The sequence below is a fragment of the Penaeus vannamei genome, chromosome 30 (assembly GCF_042767895.1).
Source record: "Penaeus vannamei isolate JL-2024 chromosome 30, ASM4276789v1, whole genome shotgun sequence".
NCBI classification, from domain to species: domain Eukaryota; kingdom Metazoa; phylum Arthropoda; class Malacostraca; order Decapoda; family Penaeidae; genus Penaeus; species Penaeus vannamei.
The window spans coordinates 24,513,866-24,528,865 of NC_091578.1; the positions used below are offsets into that span (position 1 = coordinate 24,513,866).

Consider the following 15,000-nt stretch of genomic DNA (forward strand, 5'->3'; position numbering starts at 1 on the left):
TGACATTATCCTTCTCTGCCAACAATGTCTCCAAAAATAAGTAGTCAAAGTTTCCTTTTGCAGGTATTCTGATCATTCATGCCTTGTCACAGTGCCATACGAGGCATAAGCTTAGGGGCTTGGTCTCTGGTCAATGTGTCTGTATAGTAATGAGGTACCTAACTCTTCTTCACAAGATTTATGCAATAATTCAAGTTGCCCCAACTGAGTGTACCCAAAAGGAGGGATGATGAGAGATTTTACCTCCCAACTCCCTCTTGGCATTACTAACCTCAGTTGTCACAGCAACATAGAGCTAAAACAGAGGAGCTTCAAGTAGACTTGGGAAGTCAGTGACACTGTCTGTAACCCTTTTCCCTAATTTGTGGAGTTACCATTGATGTCTTTGTTATTTCTTGCACCAAAGAGTAACTTTTTCTCTGCAAGAATGTCATCTTCAATTTGCCCCTCCTTTGTTCATCTTTACTGTAAGGATTAACCATTCAAAGACTCAGTCTTCACTCATAACATTATTTGTGCAAAATGCAAGTAAAGAAATTTGACAGTATTATAGATATCATCTTGGAAAGAATGTGTCTAAGGGATTCACAGCCACAGAACCTTCAGAAGACTGATATAGACCAACAGACATTGCAAACTATTGTAATGTATGATTGTTATGTGGCTCAGTCAATTGTTATTTAGGCTATGATGTAAAATTTCACCTGCAGTTTGAGATGGTTGTGTTGTGTATGACAATTGACTGAATTAGTTTATTTAGTCATTTCATTGATTTACTGTGATTGATCATTTTCATAAAAAATTGCCATCCCATTAATTATATAGATGGAGATTTTAAATTCCACAGTGTTTAGATCTCAGGTGAGGAATTGGTCCTACCTATGACTTTTAAGACGAGCTGCGCATTGTGAAGGCTTGTTAACCCACATGGGAATATGAAGCATTTCTTATTGGGGCTAAGGTTGTTGCATATGTGGGATTGTAAGGGATGTGATACTTTATTGTTAATGTTATTATTGTAGTGGTTATTGTTATTGTTACTAATATTTTTATCATTATTATTATTATTATTATTATTATTATTATTATTATTATTATTATTATTATTATTATTATTATTATTATTATTATTATTATTATTATTATTATTATTATTATTATTATTATTATTGTTATTGTTATTGTTATTGTTATTGTTATTGTATTTTGTTATCTGTTATTTTTCTTGTTATTGTCAATGTTTCATTTATTAGTTACGTAGTTATTTTCAGTATCATAAGAAATTTTATATCAATAAGTTATTCAATTTGCCAACATTTAATATAATTGTTATTATTGTAAGTCTGATTAGAGTCTGCTTTACTACATGTAAATTTAATCTTTTAGTTGACCTATTCTATCTGTCTTACTTTTAACTTTATTGAAGCTTAACTGACCTCATATTCTCGTGCGTAAACAATAGGCACCACACTTTATTGCTGGGAGAAAAGTCAAGAGGCAAGTTGCGTGTCTCATTTCAAATTATACTCATGCCTTATATCATCCACTCTCTTTATTTCCTCACAGATGCCACCATCTATGTGGGTGGCTTGGATGACAAGGTCTCTGAGGGGTTGCTATGGGAACTGTTTGTGCAGGCAGGCCCAGTCGTCAATGTCCACATGCCAAAGGACAGGGTCACACAACAGCACCAAGGGTATGGCTTCGTCGAATTCATGGGTGAAGAGGATGCAGATTATGCTATAAAGATTATGAACATGATAAAGGTAAGTTGCATGGAGAAGTAAAAATAGGGTAGATAGATTTTTGCCGTCAGGTGTTTAAAAGCATATGTGTCATTTATTGCTCCTAGGTTAACACATTGTCTTACTGTCAAAATGCAGTTATATGCCACAATGAATATATAATTTTGTCAATTTAGTCATATATATTTTCTTCTTCCTCTTCTTCTTTCTAATAAATCATACTCCATTTGTCCTTTGTACTCCATAAATATAAGAGTACTTTACTGTATATATATAATCTCTCATTCTTCTTCCTATAGCTATTTGGTAAACCTATACGAGTGAATAAGGCTTCAGCACACCAGAAGAACCTAGATGTTGGAGCAAACATATTTATTGGTAACCTGGACCCAGAGGTTGATGAAAAGCTACTCTACGATACATTCTCAGCCTTTGGCGTTATTCTACAAACACCAAAGGTACAGTTGTGTATATGTTCATTCTGTTTTCTCCTCTTCCTTTTTTGTCTTTTTCTCCCTCCTCCTTCTCCGTCTTTTTCTCCCGCTTCTTTTTCCTTTTCTCTTACTCCTCCCCCGTCTCTTTATTTTCCTCCTCCATCTTCTTTATTTTTACTTTCTCCCTCCTCCCAACATTGTGTATAAAAAACATATGTAGTTGCACCACTGGGGTCAAATTGCATTTAGAGAGAAAAAAGGTCTTTGCATTGCATTTTGCTGGTAGTCAGTGCATGGTAGGTAAAAGTGGCCAGCGTGTTTTCAGAATGTTAAGAATGCACTGATATTATCATGGAGGAGAAGAAATTGGAATTTTTATAAAGAAAAACCATTATTTCTCTCATGAATATGATTACTTTTTACAGTTTCTTTAAAGAATAATGGTAGTTTTTATATTAAATAAGTGCTTATTTTCATATGAAATTAGTTATTATATCTCATCTAGATACTTGAATATCTGTAAACTAATATCTGTTTCATGATATTGGTTTAAAATAAAATAAAAAAGGATGAATTTCTATTTCTAGCCCACACATTAGTTAAATAGCAAAATAAAATGACCCATCATGACCCACCAGTTGGTTGCATTGCATTAAATGGTGGTTAGGATATATCTTGAAAAGAATACATATGTGTAGCTATTCTAATCATATATTTTGTATTTTTACAGATCATGAGGGACCCAGACACAGGCAATTCCAAAGGCTATGCCTTTATTAATTTTGCCTCCTTTGAAGCATCTGATGCTGCCATTGAGGCAATGAATGGCCAGTATCTGTGCAACCGGTCCATCAGCATTTCATATGCATTCAAAAAGGATAGCAAGGGCGAGCGTCACGGAACAGCTGCAGAACGTCTTCTGGCTGCACAGAATCCTCTCTCGCAGGCAGACAAGCCTCACCAGTTGTTTGCTGACGCACCTCCACCACCCACGCAATCAGCACCACCCCCTCCTGCACCCCCTCCTCCTCCAGCATCTTCAGGGGTGACCTCAACTGCACCACCTGGAATGTCAGTGCCACCTCCGGGTATGCTTGTGCCCCCTCCACCACCTGTGCCTCCCCCTCCTGGCACATCAGCATCTGTGCCACCCCTACCCAATGCACCTCCCACGACATCCGTACCTCCACCACCAGGGTCTGCCCCACCATTACCCCCTATGCCCCCACCCCCCTCAAAGCCTCCCCTTCCAGGACAGCCACCCCTTCCTCCTTCAGGTCCTCCTCCAGTATCAGGTGGAAACACAGGAAATTCTGGTCCAGTACCTCCCTATGGGTATCCTCCCCGGCCTGGCATGCCACCTCCACCTTGGCAGGGAGGACCTGGGATGCCTCCTCCCCCAGGAATGCCTCCGCCAAGACATGGTCCACCAGGCATGCCTCCTCCTCCAGGTATGCGTCCGCCTCCTCCTGGATGGAGACCACCTCCTCCTGGAGGTCCTCCTGGACGTCCACCCTTTGGAAGGCCACCCTATCCACCTCGAGGCCCTCATGGACCCCCACCCATGCCAGGAATGGGGCCCCCCATGCGTGGTGGGCCTCCTCTTCCTCCAGGACCACCTCCAACAGGTGGCCCAATGCCTCCTGGTCCTCCTCCACGACCTGGCATGCGACCCCCTCCACCTGGAGTGCCTGTGTCGAATGGGCCAAGTGGTCCTCCACCCCCAGGGATGGGACCACCACCTCCACCACGACCACCCCTGCCCCCGCCACCTCCAGGGGGTGAGAAGTGATCAAGATTGCTGTGCAGCATAGCTCATATCACCAGACTTTACCTATTCTTTGCCATCAGGATAAATATGAAATGTATTTAGATTAAGAGCTTATCAATTTTTCTTTTCTATTTCAATGTTTTTTTTTGTGTAGAAAATTAAAATGACAATAAAATGTTTTTTTTCTTCCACCTCAAGATATTATGGTTTATATTTTATTGTGAATTCTTTTGGCTAACGATATGTTCCTCTTCCTTACCCCCCTCCCCACTCTCTCTCTTTCTCCTTTCCCCTTCCCTCTTTCTTTTTCTCCTAAACCTTGATAGCCAACTGTAGTAGGGGACAGAATCAAATATATATTTAGGAAGTAAAAGGATAAAAATCAAATGAATATTTGACAAGGAATTTTTATTAGGGAATGTTTTAGCTGGATGACATTACAGGAAGTTAGAAAATAATTTGAACCTGAACTATACAGAATAAAGGAAGTAATTAAATTCTTCCCAGACAAAATTATATGTTACATTTACCTTTAAAGCCATTTTTTAATGTAGCACAATATTAAAATAAAAATAAGTGAATACTAGCATAATGTTCTTAGTACCATACACTAGCAACCAAAACAAATCAACTTTACACATTTTTAGATATGCCTCAAATAAACTACATAATTAAGAAACTAAACTTGTCTTGGTTAACCAGAAAGAAAACTTCAAAATTAACATTAATTTTATTGCTTGATTTTTTGTTAGAAGTGTTCATATGAGTATACTCTATATTACTTAGCTTAAATGCATGTAAAACTTAATACTACTTACTAATTAAAGAAATAAAATACCGGACGGTTTCGTGATACAGCATACAGATTTTTCACTCACATTTTTTCATGTTCTGCAACAGATTTCCTGTGAATCTTCCACAGAACTCGTTGACGTAATGCATGGGAGCTTGATAAATGATAACAGTTGACGGCAATCTTATTACTTTAAAGAAACATCTCAATGGGTTCATTTGTAAGTGAACTGTCCAGTGGTTTGGCAGATGGCTTACATGAAAAAGTATCCTTTAGCTTTTCGGAGAATTTGTTGGACTTTCCTCTGTAATATCTATAATATCCTCTGTTAAGACTGTAGAATCATGCCAAGCAGTGTCTTCCACATACATAGGAGAGTCTTGCATTGCTGCTTCATCTATATACAAAGGGCAATCATCCAGGGTAATTTCATCCAATACAACAGTACAGTCTTCCACTATAGGGGGCAATCCGTCCACTTCCTTGCGTTTGAGTTCAACAGACCCTACAATCACCAACTCATCCTGCTCTTGATTCACCGCTTCTTGTTTTTGTTTGACTGGTAGATCTGCAGTCACTACGGGTGTGTCGTCTTTCAGTTCCTGAATTTCGAGGTTGCTTGCTTCTATCAGTCGATCGCAATGGCCAAGACTTTCATGAACCTTGGTCCATTTTCGCTCGTATGTTGTATTGATCTCAGCAATGAGTTCTCCTTCCTCATTGGTCTGAGAAGGGAATAAAGTTTTTTTTTTTTTACAATACATTCACAACAAAAAGATTATTTCGGCATAGCATGTGTATATATTCACAAATAAAATTTCTGAAAATCTTCAAATACAGAACATTACTGAAATATTAGACCAAAGAATTGTAAGATGCCCACCTTTTGATAACAATCGTCTATTTTCTCCATAGCAGCCTTCTCTTTCGATTTCAGTTCCTTGCAAACCTCTTTCTGTTCTTGAGATCTTCTCGTTAATAATTGAATCGTCTTCTCCAATTCTTCATTTCCCAGACTCCGTTTATTGCCTTCAGTCTGGTAAATTACCACTTTTCTGTTTTTCTCCCGGACCTTTACATACTCTTCCTCATTCTTAGTGTATATCTCTTCAAAGTGAGTAACATCCCTGTAATTGCAATGAGGTTTAGTTCATGGAAATGACATATACTATTCTCAAAATTTTATTAAAAAATGTATATGATTTTGTCTAATCTGTCATTCTCCCTCTTCCTCTCCCTGTCCTCGCCCCTTCTCTCATTCTGCCCTTCCTTTCCCCCACTTCTCTCTCCCTTTCCTTCTCTTTCCCCCCTCTCTTCCTCTTCCCCTCTTTATCTCTCTTCTTCCCCCTCTCTTTTTCCTCTCCCCCTCTCTCCTTCTTTCTCTCCTACTCCTCTCTCTCTTCCTCGTTGACGTCACGACACCAGTCTATGGATGTGAATAGTGCCCTCTCTTGACCTTGTGACCTGTCCGTAACGGTTCTATGTTACCTTGACAATCAGGTCTTCACAGGCCTATCAGTTGTATACTGATCTTGTGCGTGACAATGATCACATAATCATAAGTTCGAATGTGATACAAATAATTAACAGTAAAATTAAAAGTGAAAGATTTTACGCACACTCACAGATGTACTGTGAGGCACTGTAGGCGAACCGTGTGTGTCATTTATTTTCAAAGGACAGGCACTCAGGTCAGTCCCTGCGTGGTTGGGAAGTAACAGCGCCCACTGTTAGGATGACCACAACCCGACACATGGAAATAGAGGGGAGATACGATATTGGTAGGCCCATTGATTGAACGAGAAAAAAGCAGAGAAAGTTATCTGCTTCAGTGGAAGTCGCCCCCCCCCGACACCTGTGTTCACACTTCAGACCGGACACAAAACTTCATACGCACGGCGATAAATATCAATGGGTCTCAGCCATTAAAAATGGACCCTGACAATAAAACATAAGGGTCAATAGAGGTAAATATTAAATAATGTATATGTAAGATGCAACAACGAACAAATTCTTGCCCATATTACGACTGGTGCAAATGGTGAAGTGCTGGAAAAGCAAAGGTTCTTGGGAATAGAAATGTACGAATGCCATTGTGTTCGATGTTCCAAAGGAAAGTGAAACATGAAATGACAGCATACAGCAAACGTGTCACTCATGCTAGTCGCATGTAAATTTATGGAGTGATTGACTCAGAGAGTCATCATACGTATAAGAGGGAGGTAGTTCCCAAATCTGTTAACATGGTTCGAGGGCATATCACCCTTCAGGTGTGCCATCTATAAATCCCTGACCCGATTTTATTCTAACTGCTCAAAGTGGAGACATAAGCACGTGCATGTCCACGAGACGCACCGCGGTGCCGATACTGCGCTCTTTCTCATGACGTTCATAGTGCGCTGAAAAGATTTCCGAAGGTAGAAATGTTCCTCGGAAATGCGAGAACTGCCGACAAGAGCATAATGCTAATTCTCCACTGTGCGCATACTGTCCAAAGGATAGGAAGATAAACAGTCAAAAAAGCAGGCAGCCCTCCCCCAGAAGAAGTCCATCCCTGCCCCGCCCTTTGATGGTATGGGGGAATTCCCACACCTGCAGAGGTCAACCGTGATGGCCCCCGCAAGGCAAGACATGCTACCGGCAACAGCACCAGCACCAATAGGATCAACAACCCTATCAACTCAAGCACCAGTACCAGCTTCAGCACCAGCTGCAGCTCCAACCCGAGCACCGTCTACTGCACCAACATCAGCACCAGCCCTCGCTGCATCAGGACAAACAATAGACCAACGGATAAATAAAGGATCTGCTACAAATGCTGTTTCGGCAGATGAAGTAGATGATGTTTATGATACAACGACAGATGGTTCAGCAATCTCAATTCCAGGAGAGGATGTACGAGCTCCTCCTCAATCAACAACAGCACCAACTGTAGTGGGCTTTGGAAATGTCTAAGTAATCACTCTCCAAACAATCTCTTGAAATGTATTGTATTTATTGGTTATATTAGCTTTATTATAGACTATGGCCTTATTTTTGACATGATTAATGATATATACATTTTTTTTACCATCTAGATGATATGTAGAAAAGGTATGAATGAGAATGAATTTTTTCAGAATACAAGAGACGGATTTGACCGGTTTCGATTAAATCTTGGTCAGAAATACATGAAATACAATGTATGTATTTCTGACGAAGATATAATCGAAACCGGTCAAATACATCTCCTGTATTGTGAAGATATTCATTCTCATTCATACCTCTTCTACATTTGTCAACATGAATACGGTTCATCTAGATGATATACTAATAATGAAGTGCGGATATCACATCCCTTAAGGCATGTATATAAGCCTAATGTTTGACTGACAGCTCTCTGCATACATTGAGGGACAGCCAATTTGGATAGATGCTTTTGTATCACCCTGGCTTTTTGCAGGGCATGTATGTTCTGTAAATAAATGTTATCAAATCAAATTTCTCTCTTCCTCTTCCCCACTCTCTATCTCTCTTCCTCTGCCTCCTCTCTTTCTTTCTCTTCAATCCCTCTCTCTATCTCTTCCTCTTCCCCCCCTCTCTCTTTTCCTCTTCCTCCTCTCTCTTCTCCCCCTTCCCTCCCTCTCTCTCTTCACCCTCTCTTTTCCTCTTCCTCCTCTTTCTCTCTCCCTCTTCCCTCCCTCACTTCACCTCTCCAATACGTCAGCCAGCGGCTTCATCTTCTCCACCGCCTTCGCCGCCATCGCCATCTTGGTCCTCCGGGAGCCCATCCTCGTCTCTATCACGCCCATTTTCTTTTGCAGTTCGTTTTTCGCTTCCTTTATCTCCTCCAGTCTCTTCTTTGCCAGCGCCAGTGTTGAGCTCTGGGCCTGTGTCTTCCCCTCCAGCAAACAGACTTTTTCCTTCATTGCTAGGATCTTGCTTGACTGCTCGTCGGCTCGAACTTCCTTTTGTCGTATGGAGGGGGTCAAGAAATGGACATATTATTTCATATCTTATGTTAGAGGAATCATACATACATACATACATACATACATACATACACACACACACACACACACACACATATATATATATATATATATATATATATATATATATATATATATATATATATATATATATATGTATATATATATATATGTATATATATATATATATATATATATATATATATATATATATATATATATATGAATGTATATTCCTTATATGAAACGGTTTGTCTTGCCATTGGCCAGAAGCAGTGACACTCAAATTATGCTATCATTAATGCATTAATTGGTAAAACGTAACCCTTACTTAGTTATGATGATATATAATTCTAAGGGAATAAATCCACAAAATAAGTTTGGTGGTAGTGAGGATGTAGGTGAAGTTATGATTATGTTAGCCGTGAAGTACTTGTGGACGATCTTGGTGGTTACTTTAGCTCGAGGTAAGGGCCAAAATACCAAGTCACCTCCTGAAACTGCCACCTTTATAGCCATACAACCGAACAACCTAGCTTCTGTTTAGGTGACCTGGCATCCCAAGATCTAACCTTCCTGTAAGCAGTTCAATTTGGAGCATCATTGAGTGAAGATGAACCGGTGTTGACTCCAGGAACTCATTTGAAGAAAACGGCGTAATTAGCCGTAAAAACTATTATAAATGATCAAAGATTAACTCTAGTATCAGTGCGAAGTTACCGGTAGATTCCAGTTCGTCTTTCCCCCAAGTTATTGGATGGCGGTACAAGGAACTATAGTCAACTTGTAAGTACTATTATGAAATAAATTTGCAAGTTCTTTAGATACAGCGTTTAATGTTATCCGATTTTATAATTCCTACCTAATAGGACACTGAGCAAAGAAGGGAACCACACCACAGAGACACGAAGTGGGCTTAAACACACTGGTAGACGAAACAAAAAGAAACTACGCTTACACTAGTTAAATCACTTGAAGCTCATCGACACGAGAAATACAAGATCTATTAAATAAGAATCCAAGAGTCGAATAATAATGATGCACATGAATGAACATATCAGTGATATTGACATATATTAGAATAAGATTTTATTTTAAGGTTTTCTGAATTAGTGATGAATTGATGGGTCAGAATGATGCCATACTGATCTGAAGTTTCAGTAATCACAACTAATATTAAATCTATTTGAAATAACCTTTGATTACATTACAAGAGTAAAGTAATAACGAAGATTGCTGTTAGGGCTAACATGAGGCCTAACAATGTATACGTATATATATATATATCCATCTCTGAACGTATATTCTTTTTATGAAACAATATGTCGCATGACTAACAAACACAAACGATAACATACAAACTTGTACAATTACAGGCAGTGACGTGAGAGTGGGTTTCCATTGCGGGGTATGTTCGTGGATGTATAAATGAGCGCGGTGGACCGTGAGGCAACACTTGAATAACACAGGTTAACTGGTAATGCCAGCTAAGCAACCGTGGTCACTGTCTATTAACGGATCTATACATATTTCAGTAATATCATTAACTATGCAGGTACATGTATTCGTTAAGGTAATTACAGCTTGTATCAAACAAACAGCAGCGTCCATTTTATTTAATCCACAGCTTTCAGAAAGACATGTGATAATAATAAACATACACTATACCACACATATACTACTCTCGCGCCTATGGGAAGTACGATTCACTAACGGCAAGAGTGCACGATTAACTCATTCAGGAAAACTTTTCGAAGTGTCCTCTGCACAGACAGTAAGGATATAATGAATTGTATATAATCAATTATTGTTTGGGATAATGAGATCCTGCATATAATACGTATCACTAATCACATCTCTAATAATCTTATCTAACATATAACACTAGTGATATCGCTAGTTATGTAACAATGATACCATTAATGTGATCACTAATTGTATAACACTAATATAACTTATCACCATAAATCAAACACTAAGTGATCAACATACTGACCATTCTTGGAAGGCGACTTGGAAGACATGTTTGTAGGAACTCCTTCTCTTGTTTCTTCTCCTCCCCGTCTCTCTGACAGTGCAATATCCAAAAGACATTAATTAGATGAAATCCAATAAAATTCATTGCCGTTTTAAGTGGGGGGGGGGGGCAAAGTAGGTTCCCCCTTGAAACAGCCGAGGGTCCAAGGGGCTGCAGGCGGGGTCCAGGGTGTGGGACCGAGGGGTGAAGCCCCTAGATTCTAGCAGTTTTAAAGGAATAAACTCTGAAATGTCAGATATTTTTATTTAGATAATACTCCATTCTAGATGAGGGTGGGGCTACATTTACCTCTCCCCACCCTTTCCTGCGCCTATGAAGTTTGTTGTTCAGTTAGGTGTCTTGGGAATTTATATATGATGAATCTTTTCTTCTTTTTTTTACGAAGATATTGGCAATAAGAGCGATGCAGTATTGAAAAAATCAATAAAAATAGTAGTAGTAATAGGTGTAGGGTAGTAGTAGTTATAATAGTTGAAATGACAGTGTAACGGTAGTAGTTGTGGTGGCAACAGCAGAAGCATAAGGGGACCATCCCGGAAAATGCCTACCTTGCTCTCATTCCATCATGAAAAAATATCCCAAAGTCGAAAATCAACTTTTTCTGTACTGCCTTCGGTACATCCAACAGGTCGCATCCCCCCCTGATTTATCCCCTCAAATTACTTGTGTTAGATCTACCCTATACTAAGGCCGTGTACATAGCCAATTTTTTAATTTCTTCTTTATCTAGGGGGGGTGGGGGGATTTTGACATAGAGTATTCTTTTTGGTCACTTTTCAGTTTTACGTTATTATTCTGGATGCAGATGCTGAAGAGTGCCGATCGTTGAGCAAAGTTTAAAGGAAATATTTTAATCCTTATTTATACAGCTATTTTCAAACATTAGTGCTTTGTATTTGGTATACATACAGATCCCTTCGCAAACTACAACATATTACCAGTGAGTCTCGATGTGCAAAAGTACAGAAAACTTTTTTCGTTTTATTTTATAGATAAATTTCATAAAATATTAATATTCGCCGTGGATATTGTTCCGGCACCGGATTTTATAACAGTTTGGCTATTCGTCCGGCATACACTCGGGCTTGCACACTGTCAATAATTCTTTGTCATTTCATGCAATATTCATAGTCGGATCGAGAGACTGCTGGGATATTTTTCCGGCGTTTTTTGTCAGAAGTCTGCAGTGAATAGCTATTTTTTCCGGCAGGGGCGCACATCATCAATAGTTTTAATTATAATTAGGATCGAGTGGACATCCATGTTAAGTTTGCTACAGTTTGACATTTCTGTGATTTTCATCCCTATTCTGTGATTTTATCGTGCCTATGGTATAAACGATAGTCCCCGACTCCCGCCAACAATGTTGGAGGATCCCGTGGGAAATCGGGTGTTGGGGGGGCGGGGTGATTTCGTTCTTACCATGCATTTTAAAAAGCAAAAGAATGTGGAAAATTTAAAATCCGAACCAAGGATAGTACTTCAGATGATAAAGAAAGTGAAAAATGTAGGAACCCGAGAGAAGATTCGGCCACGGATGATTCGACACGGTGTTGCGCGAACGAACGAGCGAGTGAACCGCATCTTAAACGCACGAACTACCAGTAGGATCGCCGTATGAACCAAAAATCCGTCTTAATACAAGGACTACGCCCCTAGACCCCCTCCCGATTGCCGTATTTCCCTACCGGAAACCCCCGGACCCCCTCCCAATTGCCGTATTTCCCGATGCAGGCAAACACTAAATAGGAGTACTTCAACTCTGCCTTTACTTTCTTATCCGGTGTACGCTTCAAAGCTGCAGCAACAGTCCTTGGAGCTTTTGACATAAAACTGCGCGAAAGTGCTCTCTTGAAATTTGGTCAAGCTGTCCTTCACATCAGCAAAACTGGCAAAGTCAGTTCCAACCTTGAAGGAATTCATAAACGATGATCGACCCTTAGCCATGAGCAATGAACAACACAAAATCAGCGCCAAAGTTTTATGCAAGGCTAATGCGCGAGTGTGTGTTTGCGCGAAAATAGTTAGTGCGCACGTATGCAGGACGAATAGCCAAACTTAAAAAATCCGGTGCCGGAACAATATCCACGGCGTAAAAATATTTCGTCATGAATCACTAATGTCATTTTTCTTTTATGATATTGGTATAAAAGTGTTCTTTGAACATTCACGACCTCATATTTATGCGCAATGTTACTAATGCCGTATGCACGATTGCAACAAGCAAAAGCCCACACAACTGTAGGCAGGCGCATATTAGCGTGTACCTCTCCGTGTTGGCGGGTTTCGCGAGAACTAACAAAAAGCTGGGTTTTAATAGTTTAGTAGTTTCTTCATTCTTGTACCTATACAATACGCTAGCGAACTCAATTTGACCCTAAAATCCCCCCCCCCCTCCCACGCCTCCAGGGACGGTCCCCATAAGCATCATCATAATAACTATATATCTATTTATCTATCTGTCTATCTCTGTCCATCTATATATAATCAATAATGATAATAAATAGGGAAAAAATAAAACGAAGACAATACTAATAGCCATCCTGCTTATAATAATCGATAATATAATTACCATATTAATATCGTCATCATAACAAAACATAAAGCCCAGGGAATGATAAAACTCGAGGTTAGGTTAATCAGAGCCTACACCCCGAGAATCAGAATATTGCCTACATTTCAAAGCAAATTTATCAAGTGAAACGCCACAATCATCAAATTATTGTAAAACACAAACAATAAACGAATAGGAAGAAGAAAAAAGGAGAAAGTCAAAAATATAAAAAATGTCAATCTGCTTACCCGATATTCCTTGTATTTTTCTAATACATTTTCATATTTCTTTTCAAGCCTCTTTAATGATTCTTCTGTTCCCTCCATTACTGTAGCTTGACAGGTCTTTTCGTCTTTCTTGATTTCATCCATATCTACTTCAGTTACTGTTATTTACTCCCAAAATGAAGCCGGGCTGAACGTTATAGAAACCAAACGAAATTTTGGCAATATTTTTGGGTGGTTTATCATCGAGGAAAATTTAATAATTTGAAATGACGTTCGAGAACATTATTGCTATAATGAGTATAATTATTATTGTTATGATCATTATCGTTTTGTTCTTATATTTTTTCCATTTCTATAATTTATTGCAAATGTGATAAATTATTCTCATCCATACACATTTTTTTCTAAGAATTTAATCCGTGTAATTTCTTCGCTGTTCCATATGAAAGCAAAATTCCGTTTGTCTGTCTGTCTGCTTATATGTATGTCCATCTGTCTGTCTTTCTGTCTGTTTGGCTGTCTGTTTACCTGTCTGTCAAAAAAATAAAAATAAAATAGTAACTATCAGTCATTATTGTAATTATTATTATTATTATCAAGGCTACAATTATCAATATTATTAGCTGTATCATTATTATTATCGTTATCATCTTCACCATCATCATTATCATTACTACTATTGTTATTAATATCATGATTATTTTTATTAGTCTATTATCATTATCATCATTACCATCATCATTCATCAGCATTCATAATTATCATCAATCATCTTCAGTCATCATCATCATTACTATCATCATTCATCAGCATTAATCATCATCAATCATCATTATCAGTCATCATAATCATCATCATCATTATCATCATGTCATCATTATATCATCATCATCATCATCAGTTATCACTGTCATCATCATCATCAGTCATCATCATCAGTCATCATCATCGATTTATTGTTACTGAGTTGTTCTTGCAATTGTTATGCTGCCGCCTACATTTATAAAGAAGACTTCTAAAAGTGTATTTCGCAGTTAAAATAAAATGTCTCACTTTGTCTTTGTTATTTTTCTTAAAAATAAATGATATTTTAATTAATTTGCACATAATAGTGTGTTTGGAACCGGTCTAGAGTTATTTGTTTATATTTACTGTGTCGTTTTCCATTAATTTTCGTTCACGATGTTGCTAGTATAGTTCTCAGTTTTTCGCTTCTTTGAAATCATATTCGTTTTATTTCGATACTAGAATGAGAATAATTTGATGTTTAAATGTGAATGGAATAATTAGTGAAATGCAAAGGAAATAGGAAAATCCATAGGAAAAAAAATCATATAGTTTCGTTAAGTCGAAAAGATGAGGCAAAATTTCTTAAAGAAAAAAAAAATCATGAAATCAATACGAGTAAATTGATGAGCAAATAACGATTGATATTGTATTTTATGATATATTTATTTAACGCTATGA

The 15,000-nt window shown here is 38.3% G+C and overlaps 3 protein-coding genes across 4 annotated transcripts in view; 2 read left to right on the forward strand and 1 right to left on the reverse strand.

The window, feature by feature from the left end:
• The window catches only part of Spx (Spliceosomal protein on the X), a 5,481-nt gene extending 1,356 nt beyond the window's left edge, over positions 1 to 4,125 (forward strand). The window contains exons 2-4 of the mRNA XM_027366629.2: positions 1,567 to 1,766; positions 2,045 to 2,203; positions 2,910 to 4,125. Of these exons, the coding sequence (XP_027222430.2) occupies positions 1,567 to 1,766; positions 2,045 to 2,203; positions 2,910 to 3,971 (1,421 nt within the window). The 3' untranslated portion in view covers positions 3,972 to 4,125. The remainder of the gene's footprint in view (positions 1 to 1,566; positions 1,767 to 2,044; positions 2,204 to 2,909) is intronic.
• Positions 4,126 to 4,597: 472 nt separating this feature from the next.
• On the reverse strand, positions 4,598 to 13,775 carry LOC113814579 (tropomyosin A). Its single transcript, XM_027366630.2, has 5 exons — positions 13,555 to 13,775; positions 10,711 to 10,782; positions 8,434 to 8,690; positions 5,627 to 5,870; positions 4,598 to 5,468 (listed from the first exon to the last, which is right to left on the reverse strand). The coding sequence occupies exons 1-5, from the start codon at positions 13,675 to 13,677 to the stop codon at positions 5,016 to 5,018; spliced, it is 1,149 nt and encodes a 382-aa protein (XP_027222431.2). The 5' UTR covers positions 13,678 to 13,775; the 3' UTR covers positions 4,598 to 5,015.
• A 1,188-nt stretch (positions 13,776 to 14,963) lies between these two features.
• The window catches only part of LOC113814577 (zinc finger and BTB domain-containing protein 7A), an 11,025-nt gene continuing 10,988 nt past the window's right edge, over positions 14,964 to 15,000 (forward strand). For both annotated transcript variants that reach the window (XM_027366628.2, XM_027366627.2), the window contains exon 1: positions 14,964 to 15,000. This exon is cut by the window's right edge and continues 100 nt beyond it. The gene's annotated coding sequence lies outside the window, so the exon portion shown is untranslated.